Source organism: Gracilinanus agilis, chromosome 3, assembly GCF_016433145.1.
Source record: "Gracilinanus agilis isolate LMUSP501 chromosome 3, AgileGrace, whole genome shotgun sequence".
Lineage (NCBI taxonomy): Eukaryota > Metazoa > Chordata > Mammalia > Didelphimorphia > Didelphidae > Gracilinanus > Gracilinanus agilis.
In genome coordinates, this window is record NC_058132.1 from 179,193,790 (window position 1) to 179,214,583 (window position 20,794).

Sequence of the window (20,794 nt, forward strand, 5' to 3'; positions counted from 1 at the left end):
ATGAGAACATAGAAATTTAAAGTTGGATGGCACCCTAGAAAATCAGTTAGTGTAATCTTTAAAAAAGATAGACTAACGGTCTAATTATGTAATTTGACCAAGAAACTACAAGAAATATTAAGATTAGACCGCAAGTTTCTTTTTTCTTTTTCTTTAGTTCTATAATATTTTATTTTTCCCAATGACACAAAGAACAATTTTTAAATTCATTTTCTAAAATTCTGAGTTCCAAAATCTCTCTCTCTTTCCTTCCCTTCCCCATTCCCAGAAACAGCCAGCAATTTGATATAGGTTACATCATATAATAGCACATATGTATTGTGCTATCATGTAAAACATATGTCCCTATAAGACTCCAAATTTTTTAGATTGCTAATAATTTCTCTTTCTACCACAATAAACACTTCCTATTAGTAATTTCTAGTAGTCTGTTTACGACTCATTGTCAAGATTTATTCTACATATAGCAACAACATGACCTTTCAAACTATTTTATCTTCACATAGGCAAACATTTTTTAAAATTCGGTTTTATAGTCCTTTCCCCCAACTCCCACCCTCAAATTATGTAAGCACGCTTTCAGTTCCATTTTCCAATCTTTGTCACTTCTCCAAATTGGTCACTGGTTTACTACAAATCTCCTAAATTACTTTGCCTTTCCCAGGCCTCTAAATAAAGCTATATTATTTAATGAACCATGGTAAACATCTACTGAAGCAGAATTGGAATGATTTCTGAAGAGAGACAGTTTGATAGATGGGTTCCTCCTGCCTCCTTTTGTTTAATTGAATCCTAATTTAGTTATTTAATATTTGGTTAGCGGATAGGCTTTCGCTACAGCTATTATTCCAATAAGGAACTCTGTGACATTCTGGCACGCTTAAACTGTGGCCATTTGCTACAATTTGGTCACTTCTGGCTTTTTCACAGATGTTCTCGGCTCACAATTTGAAGCCCTCCAATACTCTACATTTCACCATGCCAGAAGTTGCAGCAGAGCAGCCAGGCATTTGCAGCCTGGGGGCAGGGTATCCCTTACATTACTATTCATGGAGGGAGCATGACTAGAAAAGAAATTGAGAAGAATCAAAGTTTAACCTGCTAATCATGCATGCAAACTTGATTCTGTGAGTTAATAAGCTCATGACATTTATCAGTAGCAGCTCACAGAGTATGTGAGAACAAAAATCTAGCTGCTTAATTCTGAATCAGGTCTTCCTTGCATTACGCTGAAAAATATGTCCAATTGAAAAGAGTAGTTACTTTGCCTGAAAGTGTGTTTCTATGAACTTGATTGGGGGAAAAAAAAGCTATTAGCCATTAAATTGATTTCATTAAGTTTTTGCTGCCAACAAGAGCCATCTAACCCATAGAATGTTAGTTAGAAGGAACTGGAGAGGAAACCCAAGTCCCATTCCCTCATATTGAGTTCAATTTTTCATTAATAAAGATGAAGGTTATTAAATAACTAACATCTCTGAAATCAAAGGCGTTAGCAATTAGAAGGGAAGTGGAAGAATATTACTGTGAATGACCCTGCTACATTGTATTCAGAATAACTCTAAAGGAAAAGTACAATTTAAAAGTAATCAGAGAGAAGGGGGTCTTTCACTTAGAAAGAGGTTGAACTCATTGCCCTTCCTCAGACATGGCTCTACCCCAATTCCAGATTCATTCTGGTTGTGACAATTCTTCTGTTTGCTATGTTTAGGCACAGACAAGGAACTATCTCCCCCATTTGCCAACCTTATCCCTGCACAAGGACTTTGAAACCTAGTCTCTGAATAATCAGAATTATTCATTCCATTAGAGCCTTGTTTTTTGTTTTTTTTTTTCTTGGAGAGAATAATATCTATAATACTTGCTTCAGTGTTAAGTGTCATTGACATCCTGGGGATTCTTAACTTGAGACCCATGAATTTATTTTTTAAATATTATAATATGTGTATTTCAACACATTTTCTTTTCTAATGTTAAGTAATTTATTTTATGCAGTTAAAATATTCTGAGAAGAGGTCCAGAAGCTTCCCCAAACTGCCAAAGGGATCTGTGACATGAAAAGAGTTAAGAACTCCTACTCTAGTAGAATGTAAAAACATTTCCCAGTGTTTTGGGTACTCAAATAGCCACATGCATCTCTGCAAGTAATTAATAGTCATTCATCCAGGTAGATCATATGTAAGAGTGAATTTATTGTTTATGAGCATATCAATATCATTTAAAATGATATGCTGTGATATAAAGTCAATGCTGAAGTGTAAAATTGCTAGAGTAGATTCAGAGCCTGGAAAATCATTCTTTTTAATAGTTTTCTTCATTTAACAGTCCTTCATTTGAAAATATTCCCTTTCAGTTGTACATTCTGTAGTTTCATGCACTAGAGAAGAAATTTATTCCTTTGACACATTTATTCTTTTAATAGTTATTCATTTGAAAAAGTTTCATTGTGTGACTATATATTTTACGGTTTGCTAAAGAGATTCACTCCTTTGACAGGTTTATTTTTTTAAACATTTAATTTTAAGTACGTTCTCACTCCATGATGCTGTTAGTAAGACTTCTCTAAAATGGAGTTCTCTGATAACAAGGGAATAATGACCTCAGTGGATGGCTTCATTGGGGCCCTATAGTCAAAAAAGCATCATTTTTATCAGAGCAGAGGTGGATAGCCCGTGCTAAGTAACACAACAGAGAACAAGCTATATATGATTTTTAAATTAACTATTATTGGATATACATAAAGAATACAGCATGACTGAAAATAACTGAATGGATAGATATACTGAAGGATAGCAAAGTGGCATAGTGGATACAGTGCTAGCCCTTTAGTAACTGTGTAACCCTAGGTAAGTCACTTATCCCTGTTGGCCTCAGTTGCTCATCTGTAAAATGAGCTAGAGAAATGGCAAATCACTCCAGTATATTTGCCACAAAAAAAAAATAAATAAATAGGGTCACAAAGAGTTGGCCTTCACTGAAACAAAGGAACCACAACATGATATACTATGGATTAAATTTCTTAGAATTATTGCACTCTAATTTCCACTACCAAAATCAAATTCATTATTAGTGAACCATAAATATCTATTCTCTCCTGAATGTCCTTCAAATCATCTTACATTTACTTACCTGGTATGTTATAGCCTATTGATCATAAGGTCCTTAGAGAACAAGGAGACACTTAAACTGTTAGTTGAATTAAATGTAATTGAATTGACCATCCCTTAGCAAAAAGTTCATGAATGCCCATGGCCATATGGGTGAAAAGCAGAGCAACTCCAACCCAAGCTCCAATCAGCCTTCCCTTTTCTCTCACTTGAATGGAACTCCCACTCCATTATTCTGAGGATCCACACATAATTTGTGTGATTCCTCCCTCTACTGACATATATTGTAAAATAGAGGCAGGGAAGATAATTTCATGAATTGATGCGGCCAAAAAAATATTTTCATCCATTCATCAATATTTTGATAATAAATATCTCCTTATTAAGCTATATTAGTCCTCAGCTGACAATCACATGGTCTATATCATTCTTTTCATTCTCAGATTCTCTTAAGAAAGGCCAGTTTCACATAATTATGTGCAATTACTGCCACCTCTCCCAATCCCCTAGTAATTCTATAGCAAACTGGTTTCCGTTTAATCTGTGAACTTGTTGGGGAATACAGTCTATTTTCTTTCTTTATATCCCCAGCAATTAGCACAATTCTTGGCACAAAGTAGCTGCTTTTACTATCTCTCTCCCTTCCTCTCTATCCCTCTCCCTCTAGTTCTCCCTCTCCCGCCATTTCTCTCTTCTACCATATATATAGATATATTTACTATGGAGAGGTATTAAAACAAATGAGTTTCCTCTGATTCTGATTGTCTATTTGGCCAATGTTTTAAATAAAAAATGTTCAGATCTAATCTTTTACTCCATATACATTAGTCAATTAAAAGTTTACTTTCTTTTATTAACCTGTAATATTTTATTCCTCCAACATTCAGTGTGCTAAGCACTGAAGATGCAAATATGAAAAAGAAAGACAATTGATAGAGCACAAAAAGAAATCTGAAATAGAAGGGAAAGAAGAAGGAGGTGAGGAGGAGGTGCCCAGCAAGGGCAGGAGTGAAACATAGGAATGGTCAAAGAAGTACAAAAAGAGTGCAACTAAGTGGGAAATATTGATACATCTGAGAACACTAGATTGTGAGAGCAAAGGCAAAAGATTGATTTATGAAATTGATTAAATAAAAGGGGAAATACACTGAGAAAAATTAAATGTCACTTTTAGCATATCCTCCATGAAGGAGCTCCCCTTATCACCACAGAAGAGATTTTTTTGTGTCTCTCTTCCAAATCTATGCATATCCATATCTATATTCCAATTGGATTAACCATTTATATGCTCATACATGATACAGAATTGGACCACCTTGATTTATACTTGTACATATTATTGATGTCTTTTGTTTGGTCTTTTATTGTCCACTTACCATTATTAATAACATGCTATAACACATAAATTAATATATTCTCCATATTTTCAACTCATTCTCTAAGAATCAGGGAAACCAGAGAAATTTAGTCAGATACTTAATCCTTTTCTTTCTAAAATGTTCATAAAAACTATCATTTTTTACTAAACTTTCATTATAGGTAGGACAAAAATAAATCAAATTTTGCCTCATGTTTTACTACTAATGACTAAATGCTGCTTAACATCTAAATAAGGGAAGCACAATTAGCAGATTTAGAAATTATAATTCTATTTACATTTCTATTTTAAGGGTAATTATTTGCTTGTTTAAAGCATAACACCTTGATTAGAGATTTTAACACAGATAAATATATGATAGGCCTAACTTCTTGGGTAAAATGTAAAATTTCTAGAAAATTAAAAAACATTTTAATTTATTACAGGTTCTAATCAAGGCACAAACTTTTATTTAAGCAAGTGCCTTGGGAGATGTTGGTATGGATACGAACACTGTAAAAATTAGCCCTCTTACTATGACACATTTATTACTGAACGTTATGTTTTGAGCATGAATATTTAGAGTTAATTAAATGAATTGCAATTGCCTACAAAAAATAGATTTTAAATTGAATATTCCATTTTTATTTTCACTGGAAGTCTATTGAAAGTCTTACATATAGATTTTTCAATCATGAAGTCTCACCAGGTTTGGTGTTGGTTGAGAAGAGGGCTATATTACATAGGAGGCAGGTGGTTTAGAGGGCAATTCTCAATGTCAGAAAGATCTGAGCTCAAGTCTAGCCTCCAAAACATGCTAGTTTTGCAATTATTAACCAATCATTTAACTTCTGGTGTTTATGCAACTTTTCTAAAACTCAAAGATACAGAAGTTGTCATTCCAAATATTCTCTTAACTGATAAAATTAATATATATATATATATATATATACACCTATATATATTTATGCATTTGTCTATACACACACACACACACACATATATATATATATATATATGTATATATATATATATACCTNAAAATAGATTTTAAATTGAATATTCCATTTTTATTTTCACTGGAAGTCTATTGAAAGTCTTACATATAGATTTTTCAATCATGAAGTCTCACCAGGTTTGGTGTTGGTTGAGAAGAGGGCTATATTACATAGGAGGCAGGTGGTTTAGAGGGCAATTCTCAATGTCAGAAAGATCTGAGCTCAAGTCTAGCCTCCAAAACATGCTAGTTTTGCAATTATTAACCAATCATTTAACTTCTGGTGTTTATGCAACTTTTCTAAAACTCAAAGATACAGAAGTTGTCATTCCAAATATTCTCTTAACTGATAAAATTAATATATATATATATATACACCTATATATATTTATGCATTTGTCTATACACACACACACACAAACACACACACACACACACACATATATATATATATATATATATGTATATATATATATATACCTATAGGTATTTTGGTGTTTATATACACACATACCTTAAGTTTTCTTTAGTGAGGGCATAAGACAAAATATAGTACAAATATGCTAAGTAGAAAATTAAATATTCTAATAGTTAATGTTCCTTAGGATATCTTAAAAGACTTTCTATAAATATAACTTTGAAAATGTTTACTAACAGAAATTGTAAGCTATATAGCACATCTCTTAAAATTAGACATGTAGGTAGCACAGTGGACAGAATGCTGGGTCTACCTCAGACACTAACTGTTCTAGGAAAGTTATTTATCCTTATTTCGCCTCATCTATAAAATGAGTATAATAATAGCTTACCTCCAAAGATTGCTATGGAGATCAAATTAGATAATATTTGTAAAGAACTCTCACTTTGTCTGGTACATAGAGGGCATTTAATAAATATGGTTTTTTTTCCTAACTTAAAATTACATCAGCTGCTTAATATTGGCTATATTTTCACTATACAATGGGAAGAAAAATTTTCCTCTATGCCTCTCTCTCTCTAATAGTCCTAAAGCCCTAATAAATGATAACGAAGAACCATTCTACCATTCCAAAAGAACAATAACTAATTTCTACTTATAAATTTTAAATATCCTTCAAATCATAGCCCGAGATATTAAATGGATCAATGGAAGTAACTAACAAAAAACTACAAGGATTCCAGATATTTGTTCATTCTATTTATATATGATAGACACTTTATTATTTCAGTGGCTCTGTGATGCCATCTATGTGAATAGTCCCTCCACTGAGGCAGGTTGCAGTCTACCTGCATAATGTATGCCCGTGTAATAAACTCTCCAGAAAGCATCTAGTCTATGTATTGGAAGTCTTCTCTATATCTTTCAATATTTCAAAGATGCTGAGTCAACACTCAGGCTATCCAGTTTTTAATCTCTTATTCTTACAACATGATCAGTTCACCATCTTTTCAAATCATAGATTGGTTCTTATTCTATCCTTTTCTCTGTTTCATACATCAGAAATATCAGTGATAATGCACTATACACCTTTCTTATAACTGCCACATATTTCTCCAACTCTCTTTGGGTACAGAGCAAATGTATTTGATGCTCTTCATACATGAAATTCAAACTGTTTATTCACTGGTGGTGGGGCCTGAGAAATAAGTTGTCCTTTTCATTTCAAGTTTGCCTTAGCACTGTCCTACACGCTATCCTACCAGATTCTCTCTGTGGTCAACTATTTGCAAGATGGTGGGCTTAGGAATGAAATCACTTTTAGGAACAGAATTAAGCAGACTTGTCCAGGTGAATATTATAATATGAATTTTATCTCATTAATGAAGTACTATAAACAAATATATTGCTGTAACATTTATTTTAAGTTCAGAAAAAGAATATTTTGTACTTGATAGGCAATAGCATAATGGAGATTTTGGCTTGAATCTCAAGTCAAACAATTACAAGCTCTTTATCACAGAAAATTAACTAACCTCTCTGAACCTGATTTTCTTTAGAATATAGGTATTAACATTTGCATTACCTACCTTTCAGAGTTGTGAGGAAGAGGCTTCATAACTATTTTTATTTGTGGAATTCTTGTCTTCCTCAGGAAATCTCCAAGAATCCACTAACTTGTTAATGATCTTTTTTCCTTCATGGCAATTTGTGATTTTCTAATTTCCTTTTCTTTATAGCACTAACTGATATCTTATAACTTTACTGGATTGAAAGTTCCTTGAGGTCAGAGAGAAGTTTCATCTAATTTTCTCTTTTTCCTAACACCTAGCACAATGTCTGCACACAGTGGATGCTTAATAAATGCTCACTGATAATAAACTTTAAATCACTTCAAGTAGAAATAGAAATAAATGCATGTTATTGTTGTTGTTTGGGCTCAACTTGAACAGTGCCACAGAATTTTTATTGTAGACAAGTTCAATAACACCAATATTCTTTCTCCCCATCCCCACCCTTTTTTATTTGTAGTTCCAAAGACAGCTCCTGCTAATGTAAGTGGCAGAAGTGGAAGAAGGCATGAATTAGTGATAGCCTGGGAGGTAAGGAAGTTTGATACTCCAGCACTGGACTTTATCTTGAACTTTTAAAGAACAAAAAGTTTTCCCCCCACCAAAAAGTGGCCCTAAAAAGCTTCTGATTTTTCCTTTCTTCAAATGAGGGAGTTAAGCGTTCGGAGTCTTCATCTCAGTTATGATGTCCAAAATGAGCTTTTCTTTTTTTTTCGCTGCAGTTCCCCAGGTAACTTTTCTCCAAGACTGTGACATGTTATCACTTGGAACTAGCTGAGCAAAGCTCCTCAGTGATTTGTCCAGACCTTTAATCAATATGGTCTATTATTTATTGATTTTGCCACCTTTTTCCTTCTAAATGTATCCTCTCATTGATGTGTCTCTTCAGGTACCCCTTAACAGGAAACACACTTTATTTAGTCAATTATATGTAAAAGTATTTTTATCAAAATATATAATGCAAAATGGTTATTGGACAAACTATATCAACTTCTCTTGGAAGTAAAATGAAAGGGAACATAAAAAATCCAGGCTAAGTTAGAAGCATTATAATTTTCTAAAAAAATTAATTGATCTTATATCCTAATAGTCTGTTAGTCCAACTTATACTAGAACATCTTCTCTTAAGAATCTTTCCACAGGGGGCAGCTGGGTAGCTCAGTGGATTGAGAGTCAGCCTAGAGACAGGAGGTCCTAGGTTCAAATCTGGCCTCAGACACTTCCCAGCTGTGTGACCCTGGGCAAGTCACTTGACCCCTATTGCCCACCCTTACCACTCTTCCACCTAGGAGCCAATACACAGAAGTTAAGGGTTTAAAAAAAATAAAAAAAAGAATCTTTCCACAAACCACCTCTCTTTTCCCAGCACTTCAGTCTCTACTTTCTTTGAGCTCAGGAATTTTGAAGTTTGCCTCTGAAACTTATCAAAATGGAAACTTCTTAACCAACTGGGTATGAACTGTAAATCTAAACAAAACTGATCAAGTAAGTACTTATTTGCCATTCAAACTGAACTTAAAAGTGAAAAGATGGTATTTCTTTAACCCCAATAAGAATTCACCTCTCCATATAGAGAGTACCTCTCCTGTATTAACTAGGAAATCTCTTCCACAGACATGTCACTTTTAGCCGTATTCTTTACTCAGTTTTTGGGCTGATTGAATCATTTACATATAATTTTTTTAGAGAGCAAAATTTCATTTGAACATAACAAAATTCTAAAATAAATACAATTCTGTACATATTGCCATAAAGCACACAAGTTCAACACTAGAAAGATATGATTATAAACAGATTTTTCCCAACTCAATGACCATCTAATTTTGCCCACTGGAACAATTTATTTTATGTTATGACACAACTAATTTGGAGAAAATCCTATCTTAATTGACGATATATCAATACTCTCTAGATAGTTAAAAAGAAAAAAGAAAAATTAAATGCTATCAAAACAATGACTTATTTTGGTAAAGGATTAATAGATGTATTTTAATTTAAAATTTTCAGATGTTATTTTCAAAGGCCTTGATTTTGCATTTTGTTCTTCCTCCATGTTTCTCATTCATTTTACATATTTTTGCAGTATGTGCATTGCATCATGCTAGGCATCCAGGGAGCTACAAGGCTCTAGTTTCTCTCTTTATCAAAAGTCATTAATTTAGGAAAATTTGTGGCAAGTCTCAAATGTGTTGATTAAAGTATTGAATGTTTCTGATAATTAATCGCACTTTTCTTCTTCAGCCAGTGTCAGAAGAATTTCAGAATGGAGAAGGATTTGGCTACATTGTGGCATTCAGACCAAATGGAACCCGTGGTTGGAAAGAAAAAATGGTCACTTCATCAGATGCTTCAAAGTTCATATACAGAGATGAAAGTGTGCCTCCACTCACTCCCTTTGAGGTGAAAGTTGGAGTATACAATAACAAAGGAGATGGACCTTTCAGCAATATTGTGGTCATCTGTTCAGCAGAGGGAGGTCAGTTTCTATATTTCTCTTGCAATTTTTTTCACCACAAAAGAATGCTGCCTAATATCAGTCAAAAACAAATTCTCCTTTCAAGCAATAGCAAAAATGCATGGGATTACAACTTTTATAACAGAGAATTAGACAGACCAGACCAGTGACAGGTAGATGACAAAGTTTAGGATGCCTTAAGTACAAATTTGGTCTAGACACTTTTGGCTATGTGACCCTGGGCATGTCATTTAATCTTTCTCAAACTCAGTTTTCTCATCTGCAAAATACAGGTAATAACAATAGCTACTTCTCAGAGATTTTATAAGTATATAATGAAATAATATACCTAAAGGGCTTCATTAAAGCATATTAATATTATTATTTACTGAATGCTACTTTATTTAAGATGCTATCCCAGTATCATCAGAGAAATACAAAGAATTATAAAATGTAATCTTTGTCTTTAAGAAGTTAATAATCTGAAAAGATAAACACTCCCCAAAAGTAACTAATGGTAAAATTATATCATAAAATTAGTGTTAGGTGAATGTAACAGTTAATAAGTCCCGAATAGGAGTCCTTTAGGTTCAGATGCTCATAAAACCTTCTTGGAAGAGGTGAAGCATAGACTGAGCCCTAAGGTGATGAGTGGAATTTAGATGAGTAAGAAAAGTGAGATCATTCTAGGCCAAAGGGATGTCATAAGCAAAGGCAACAAAGCAGGAAAATTCAAAGCCATTAGGTAAACCAATGGATAAAACAGTTTGATTAAAATGGGTCAGTCATATAAGCGGTTAATTTGAAAGGTAAATTGGGACCAGAGTGTGGAAGTCCTTGAGTGCCAGGTTATTTGGATGTTACTCCCTAGGATATGGGATATCATTGAAAATAGAGAGACATGAGCATAAGGTGATGAGGGATTAAACGACAGAGTTGCCAGGGAAAAGAGGTGGATAGAAGAGATTATAAAGAAAGAATGAACATAGCTTGGCAACTGATCAGAAATAGTGGAGAAATGAATAGTCATCTATCACACCAGGTTTTTTAGTATGAAATAATTACATTTAGAAGACTTAAAATAATCCATAACTCCTTGATCTGGGTACTTCCTCCACCAAGATCATGAATATGCCATAGTAAATTAAAAAGAATTAGTGAATTGGGGTGTTCTTTCCATAGTAACACTAATGTCTAGCATACGATCAAGTATGTACTAGACAGTTTTCAGTAAGTATTCCTGAACTGATAAAATGGATGGGAGACAAATTTGATACTCTCCCTGTTTGCCTTTTCTCAGCACAGGTGGAGTGATTTCCACTTCTCCCTTCAGAACTTTCCCTTTTGTGACACTAAAGCCTGTGTAATTTTTGAGGGCAGCTGGGAGGAGGAGAGATGGCAAAACCATAGCTCAGACCATAATTTTTATATCAGAGAATTTAGCATACCAGCAAAGAGAAAACTGATTCCTTTTCTACTCAAGAAAACCACAGTGGTATCAGTCTACAAAATAAAAAGGGATACTTGCCCTCTTCTAAAAAGGTTAGAGATGAAATAAAAATTTTATTTTACCTATACCTGTCCTGTTTGAGAAAGTGAAAAAATGAAAACCTTTGAAATTTAGCTTTAGCCATTATTTGTTCATGTGTGAATAGGAAATGCTATCTGAGCTTATTTATGTCTCCAATCACAGAACATAAATGCACACGTATACAACTTGAGTTGCTCAAGAGATTATTTGTCTTCAACAAAAATAGTTTGTTTTTTTCCTCTGTAATGGAAAATAGAAGAATCAACAACACTCTGAATTTTCCCAAACAAAATGAGCTTATTTTTGGAAATAAAAGTAGTTTCAGTTTTGGGTCAGATGTAATTTTTCATCTATATAAGCTTTGTCTTTCATTTTCGTAAAATATAGCAACACTTAGAGGCAGAAACAGGAAGCTTATTAATAAGAGCATTGCTGCTGTGAAGCTACATGAAGAGATGAGAAGTAGAGTAATCAGGACCAAGAACCACTGTGGACTTAATCAGTTTGATTTGCATCTGAAGGATATGGGACTTATGGGAGACATGCCCCTCAGATATCCTGTTGCCTTGCACTTTTCACCTCCTCAGGTTTCTGGGTAGTTTAAAAGGAAAGTCCAAGAAAGCAATATTACAGTTATATAATCCAGAGATCTCCAAGGTAGAAATACATCAATAATATCTAATATTGTTGAGCTTGACAAAATTCAAAGAAAAAAAATCCTGTTACTTGCTTGAGGTCTGTGTTTTCCCCAAGTAGTATATTTTTTCTTACTTCTCATACCTATACCACCTAGGGTCATGTGAGATGAAGCCAGGGGCTTTGATGAACACACATGAGAGTGGTTCCTCTGAAATCATGCAATTCTAGAATTGCAAATTCCTTTCAAAAAATTTACTTTAAAAATGAATGACTTTAATATTCATGATTTCAATGCCATGCCTCCTTAAACTGGAATCAACTGGCATTTGGAGAGGTTTTTTTTTCATATATATGAAGAAAATATATACATTTCCTATTGAAATGAAGAAATTGAACCTAATTATTTAGTTGGTAGAAATTTCCAACTCATAACATGAATAATTATTTCCAGGATTGCTCCACAGAAAACTTCTTATAACTCTTCTTGGCATGCAATGGGCCTTCTGTCCACACAGACTATTCTTTGAAGTACCAACTCTGGCAGGCTCTACCACTTTGGGAATCTTTCAGGCATAGTCCTAGCAGTAGACTGTGTCTATTTTCTAAGCCTGGGGAGGGAGCTCCCCCAGCAGTCTAACTTAACTCTAGGGGATGAATTCTTTAGTCAAGGATGCCCCTGGAACAAATAAAAATACAAAGGTGATCTTCAGGCCTATATAGCTTCTGGAATAATAGAGGCAAGATGGCAGAAAAGGAGTCGAAGTTGCTAGTTTCACACTCCTTAGACTGTCCATATGTAATAATTTAGCTGTTGGTACTTGATATGTGAAATCATTTTCCAAGTACTATTTGATGACAGAATTAGTGATTAGTGAATTACTGAATTAGTAATGATAGTCTTACTACAAACAAAGCTAGAAGATAAAAAGAAATTAAAAGATTAACATATCTTCTTGGAGATATAAATAAATGTATTGACAGAATTGGTTTTATTGTAAAGGCAATAATAAGCCCCACATCAAGGAATATTTTGTTGTTTCATCTTTCACTGCTTGTGACAAGCATTTGTAAAAAAAGAACATGAACATAATGACATCACAGCAATATTCATTACAGAGCCTAATGAAGAAGATAAATTCCATGAAAATTCAATAAAATCCTCTAATTTAAGTGAACATATATTTTAATACCTGATTTTTTATGTCAAATTGGACACAGGGGAGTCAGGAAAAAGTGAATTTGAAGATATAGTTCAGGAACAGGAAATGAAATTCACCAAATGCTTGTAAGTTGCATGAATACCTTATATTTCTGTTTTTTTTAACACTTTTTTTTCTTTTAAGAGAGCTGGCAGATATTTCACATCTCAAATACACATATATGTATACATACACAAGAAATTGATAATATGAACTGAACTCAAAGTCAGAGGCCATGAGTTAAAATCATTTTTCTGTTACTGGGGTCAAGACAAATGAGGGGAGTTGGACTAGACCACTGAAGCCTCTAGCAATCTGAATCTCGTAACACTACTCAGAATTGAGTAATCAAAAAAATTTTTAAACAGGAAAAGACTGGTTAATAATGTGGAACCATTTTCAAATAAGCTTTCTGAACATAGTTTGACCATCATGTTGTTAGAGCAAAGATTAAACTTTAATGCCAAATTTTTAAAAATTAATATAAGAACTTATGGGATTCAATTAAACAAATTCCAACCTGAACCATTTTAGCAAATAATGATCCTTCCAAAAAGTAAATATTTAAAAGTATATATATTGACCTCAGATGATCATCATTTCTTAAGATAGTTTAATGGATACAAATCAATCCTCACAATAAAAAAAATCAAGAGAGGTGGTGAGAAACCTTGGCCAGAAAACACTTGATCCTCTTGCCAACCAGAAAGACATGGAAGTCAAGCACAGAAATGTTTCCCAGGAGGATTATGAACACTACGTTATCCTAAAATAACAAGCAGTGGTGAAAGGAAGATCAAGTTGACAAAAACTGTGGCAGGGGACTTTATTAAGTCAAATCATCTTAAGGACATTTAAAGATGAAACGGAAAGAAGAAAAAATTGATAAAAATTGGTAAAGTTTGTAAAATCAGCAAATTATTTTCCCATCACATTTGAACATTAATATCATGACACCAGCAGTAGAAACAGTACTAAAGGAAACAAAGACAAGAAGAGGATCCATATCAGAAGTATACATCAATGAAGTTCACGTTAGCTGCCTCACAATTTTGAGACTATTGAGAAATCAATTTTAAAGACATTTGAAATACAAGAGGATAATAAATGCTTACAAGATATTGTGGATGTTATTTCTAATGAAAAAGGACTGAAAAAATCAATCAGTAACTTCAGATCAATAACTTAAATACAAAATCTTCATAAAAATGTAAATACAAAACAATAAAGAGCAAAAGGAGTAGAACCAGGAGAATATTCTGCATAGCTAGAGAATTAATATTTGAAGAATCATTTATGAATGTCTACCTCCAGAGAAAAATCTGATAGACAGAAACATGAATTTATATGCACATATCTTGTTAGGGGCTGATGCCTTCTGTGGTATGGAGGGGGAGGGGTTGAGAGTCTTGAGAATAAATTCTGTTTAAAATAAATAAGCAATTTTAAAAGAAAATAATCCAAACATATGTTAAGGTAATCCATAACTAAGACACAAGAAGGGAAGAAATAGACTTTTGCACATTATATTTTCCAACAGATCCCACCTTTATAATAACACAACTAACTATACGAGCTATAGAAATAAAAGGTTCCTACATTTGTCTTGTTTTGGATTTTTTTTGGCTATGAGAAAGAATGAGATTCATGAGAATAAAAACCTTCTTAAAGACTTTCCTCCCAACCCTGCATATTTTTAAATTACACAGACTTCCTTGAAAGAAGCATTTATTTTGATTATTATTACCAAATAAATAATAAAACATGAAGACTATGATTTCCAACAGTGTTCATCATCATTAAGGAGAATATCCAGAACAAGTCCAAATGGAAATGAGATTCCCTAGAGATGATAAGTTCCAACTGCTCCTGTTTGAAGACAACATTACTCCGATTGCATTAAGCCCTTGGACATCCTAAGTTCTACCATCTAAAGCAATGAATAGAATTCTGCCTAATAGGAAAAACCAAGTAGAAACACAGTGCCTATTATTCATACCGTAACATATATTCAGATGGACTGTTGATAAAGACAGTCCATCAGTACACATATCTTAGACATTGAAAAGTATGTCCAACACACCCTACTGTGGTGACAAAAAACAAAGCGATGCTTTTATGCCAGGTCAAATCACCCTCCAGCAGTACCATGTCTAACTATAGCAAAAGAGACATTCTACCCTGCAACTTTTACCACATGTTGCTTTCTCTGCTTTTGGACAAAAGATCTGAACACATCAAACTATACCAAGCCAGAACGAAACTTGTTTAATGCCAATTCACAGTACCTTGATTTGGATCCTAAGAGAACTGATCTTTTTTCTTCATTCTCTTTTTCTAAAAGCAAAAGCTCTGCATGCAAACAATAAAAATGGCTGAATTACTCAACAGGGGTCTGTATTTCAAAATAGAAGGCCAAACCTACATATACTTCTGTGTTTCAGAATACAAAAAAGTCAAACTTAAGTCACAGTTTTTACATAGTTTGTGTAACTGTGTCTTTTGACAGGAAAAACAATACAGGCTCAGACTAGGGCTAATGAGAAAAGAGGGAAAAAAGATTCCAGTGAATTGAAGGTGCCGTAGATCGAAATATCTTCTGACCCTCTGAATTTATTTCTGACATTCTGAGTTTTTATGCTTAATCTTTTTCTTTTCTGGTGCATAGGAGCATAGCTGCTTTTCTTTTTTATTTAAACTAAAAAGCATAGTTCCTCATTTAGGAAAAATGGTACGCAATTACATCCTCATAAATAGAGCCTCTGCAGCTCATATTAAAACCACACATTCATGAGGTGTTATTCTCTGGATCAGCTTTTAGCTGAAACTAGGCTCAGTGGGATTTATGTGAACCTGAAAATTAATAAATTGGCATATTAGTTGTAAAATACAAGGAATAAATTTCCTGTCTTTGCCAGATGATCCATCTGGATTAGTGCCTGTAAAAGTTCAACTACAGCTGTCTTCACTGAATTTTTAAATAATGAAATCATAACCCTTCTACTAAGAAGTTTATTAAACTCTCCTTTGATTAATGCTGCTAACCCCCCCATGGGAAGTCAGATGTATAATCAATATTGCAAGCACATCCCCCCATATTATTTGGAGAACTCCAGCTGCTAGGTCACTTATTACAAATGTATCATTTATATTCATGAGCATGGTAATGCTGCTTAAAACTTTTAATCTAACAGAATCTGAATTCTATCAATCAGCCTGTCCACTCTAAATCCTAAAATGAAGTGGAAGAGCCATCTACCAGATAATTAATATCTTCATATTTCAGTACTTTTTTTAAAAACCTGATTTCATCAATTAGAACTGTCCTTCTACCCATGCAAATAGCAACTCCTTCACTCCTTTGTATATAGTTTCAAAAATTGATGCAGCGAATATTTCATCACCCAGTGACCTAACTAAGGATGATAATCCTCTCAAAAGCTAGCTAGTTCTTTAGACAACGAAGAGATTTTGCTACCATGTTCACGCTTAAAGCTTTTTAGCTTAATAAGAACTACCAGAGTTTATGTTCCACTGTCCTTTTAAAGTGTCATATCTATGTAATCTTTTTTCCAAATTATATGTCAATACAATTTTTAATAATCATTTTCTGACATTTTATGATTCATATTCTCTGTCTCCCTCCAACCCCTCCTCCCTCTCTAAGACAGAATATATGTATTATTATACACGATATATTCTAAGAAATATACTCCCAAACTTGTACCAACATGCTGAAATGTTTTTTATTTAACAGCAAGAGTAATAAAGTAGATGGGACCCATAATAATGACTGTGTGTCAATGCTTTCCTCCATGGAGTAATAAAAACCAAAGTGTCTTTGGAGTCAGGGAACCTGAGTTTAAATCCCACTTCTGAACTCTTATTACCTATATGACCAAAGGCAAGTTACTGGACTTGTTTGGGTCTGAATTTCCTCTTCTGTAAAATGAGAGGGTAGCCTTTGTCTTTAGGGTCTAAAATAGTCTTGATGTGCTCTAAAATCTCTCTCAGCTTTAAATCGATGATTCTATGCATGGAAGGAAAACTTGCATGAGTGAGCTTTAAGAAAACTACAGAATGCCAACTTGGTTCAGAATGATGAAATAGACCAGAAAATAACAGCAAAATAAGATGATGGGATCCCCAAAGATGTGTGAATGATTTGATACAGACTAGACTACTGGCCTAGACTACTGTTGTTTCAACAATTCACGACAAAATCTAGAGTTAGTATTAGTTAGAAGGCTAGAAGGAAAAAAAATTTCATTAAAAAGACTAAGAAATCTCAAGGGTTAAGAAGGATAGAATGAAAAAGGAAAGAAAAAAGGAAATAGTAGGAGAAAAAGATAAAGCATTATATAGCTAAGACATTCGTTCTCCTTTCTTTTCTCTTCCTCTATCCTGCTTTTTCCTCTATCGGTTATTGAGAAAAGGCTGGGTAATGAAAGTAAGAAATATTCAATATGCTTCTCTTAGTACTCAGACAGGGTAAGAGATCATTCTTCATCCTCTCTGTTCAGCTTCACAGAACAAGTAAATCTAGTCCAAAGCAATAACAAAACTTGGGGTGCTCTTTGGTTAATTCTATTCAGATAAGACTATTCTGCCATTTACCAAAGTAGTTGTTTGTTCTGTTGTTTTTCAGACCTGTCTGACTCTCCATGACCCATTCGAGGTTTTTTTGGCAAAGATACTGGAGTGGTTTGCCATGTCTTTCTCCAGTTCACTTTACAGATGAGGAACTGAGGCAAATTGGGTTAAGTGATTTGCCCAGGGTCACGCAACTAGTAATGTCTAAGGCCAGATTTGAACTCATGAAGATGAATCTTCCTCATTCCCCGTCCAGGGTTCTATGCACTATGCCACCTACCTCCCCTGTTTGCCAGAGAGGCACAACTGAAATTTCAGAAAGCAGCATGTTTAGTGCTATTTGTATTCTAATTCGGGGAAAAATAGTTCTGTTTAATAAGGAAAGGCTGACCAAATAAAAACTACATTTCTATTGTTTCTTCATTGAGTCAGCTTATTTAGACCCTGCCAGGAAGCTTGAGGGACAGTAGAAATTCCTTTTGGGAGAACTGATTAGCAAGCACCTGTTCCAAATAGGGAGCCCAGGATCCCTAAACTAATTGGTTGCTTTTTTCTGAAAATAGTTTAACCAATACACACACACACACACACACACACACACACACACACACACACACCCCTTTGCTTCAGTTTGAGAATTACTTAAATTTTCATTAGTGAAAACTCTAAGGGAGAAATCCTTCCCACCTTTATAGAAAAAAAAAAGAAATAAAAAAGAACAACCACCCAACTACCCATTTTGTACTTCTAAAATTATCAGTCCCTCTACAATCTTCTCTGACAAGGACATGGTTGCTTCTGTAAAATATAAAAACTAAGGGAAGCATTAAATACACATATCTTAGCACTATAGTCTGAAAAAAAAGAATACAGCTATAGAATAGACAATTATATTCAAAATAGGATTCCTATTAGAAAGAATGAGACCTTAAATCCTGTGGATCAGCAGATACTCATTTTAAAATCCAACATTTCCTTTCAGTTACTAGTGAGTTAGAATAATCTAGAAGTGATTAAATTACAGGGGTTTTTTATTTTTTCAAAAGGAACATTACAGGTCTCCTGATAAGAATTTTAAAGAACTAGTAGAAACTCCCTATAGGTGCTTTTTCTGTCAATAGATGTACAAAGAGTACAGGGGGAAAAGCATGAAAACAGTGGCAATATTAACACATTCCAAGGAGAGAAGAAAATATAATTACAGTTATTCCAAAGTAGAAACCACTCTCCAAGGCACAGGACACATGATATCCATGAGAATGTGTTTGCCAAAGAATTTTGATTTTGACTTTGCCAGAAGGAAATTCCTATTCCGTAATCTCAAATACCTCAATATCTGCTTTTAAAAATCTCTTTAACTGGATTCTTTGTGTGGTCTAAATTTAAGTCATACTTTTTTATGATAAATAAGGTAGAAAACCAAACATTGCAAAGTAAAGTAGTAGAGAATCAGCCACCTTAGGGTCAGAAAGTAGAGTACATACAGATTTATAAAGGTTGTGTGGCCATAAATAAGTCATTTTTGCTGTCAGACAACTCTCTAACAAGTTGCTAAGGAGGAGCCCATCTATACTGGTGGAAGGAGATCTTCACCAAAGTTTCTCTTCATCAGTCTAAATCAATGATGATGATGACAATGATGATACAGAAAACTGTAGATTTTCCACAGAACTTCCAGATCAATCTGTAGAAAAGAGAAAAATCACAGAAAGCTATTGTTTGAGGTTAATAATGAAACATTACCATTTAATTTAGAGATCACTAATCCCAAGTGGTCCACACAGATTTTCCAAAGAGCAGCCTGAGCTCTCCTCAGTGGTATCTGGGGGTCATCGATATTTTCACTGGTTACTAGATTTTCACACAGTTTTGAGTTATTTTTGACTCAGTGTTGGCAGAACTAAAATTTGGCCTTTATTCTCTCATTTCAATCTGACCCATGTTTGTAATGTACTTGGCAACCATTGTAGCAGTGGCAGAATCAGAAATTCAATGTTCCTCATAGAGAGTTACAACTAAAACCAAAATGCACTCACTGATGGATGCCAATCAGAAAACAAGGTTCTCCTTCTGAAATTATTGAGAAATGTCATTTAATGTAAGAAGAAATGAAAGGATAGATCTATACAGCTGCACTGAGACCTTTGGGATTATTTCCCTCTCACCATTGCCATGTCTTAAAAGTCAGTGCCAAGATTTAAAATATCAAGATTCATGACATATTTCTTTGAGTCTTATATGAAGAAAAAATTTACTGGGCAAGACACTGAAAAACCACAATAATTATTTCCAATGTAGACCCATCTGCTAAGTTATGCATTCTATACCATGCCAAAAATAAACAACTAATCGTTGGAAAAAGACAGTCAAACCTTTTTTTTCCCCATTGTATCATGTGGAGAGAGTGATTGAATAACTAACTGAATTGTTTACTTTCAAACCAGTCAAATCACTGCCTAACACAATTCAATCCAAGTTCACAAATATTTATTGTTACTTCAATGAATGAGTACTGTAATTCTCTGTGATGTGGCTCCTTGAATTTAGCATACTCTGGATGACTATACTGACATGTACAAATCAGCAAAGGAGGTGTTATTTCACAGCATTAATGTCTTCCTGTATGAAGTTGTGAATTGTCTGTTACTTTTTATAAAATAGATCAATTCTAAAGTATTAGAGCATTTTATTATTTAATAAAAGACAATTTGTATGAATAATTTTAATTAAAAACCGGATGGTTTTGTGCTGGAATAGAATTCGGAATACCTGGATTTGAATCCTAGACCTATTCCTTGCTCTTTCTGTGACCTTGGTCAAGTCACTTCCCCTCAATGAGGTATGGCATCTTTGGTAGTGTGATATAGAAGTTGGCTCAGTTGAGCTCAAATGTTCTTTTTAGCTCCATGATTTGATAATCTTATGAT

At 33.9% G+C, this 20,794-nt stretch overlaps 1 protein-coding gene across 1 annotated transcript in view; it reads left to right on the plus strand.

The window, feature by feature from the left end:
* Positions 1–20,794, plus strand: part of CNTN5 (contactin 5) — a 609,722-nt gene that overhangs the window by 539,728 nt on the left and 49,200 nt on the right. The window contains exons 15-16 of the mRNA XM_044669004.1: positions 7,911–7,981; positions 9,692–9,926. Of these exons, the coding sequence (XP_044524939.1) occupies positions 7,911–7,981; positions 9,692–9,926 (306 nt within the window). The remainder of the gene's footprint in view (positions 1–7,910; positions 7,982–9,691; positions 9,927–20,794) is intronic.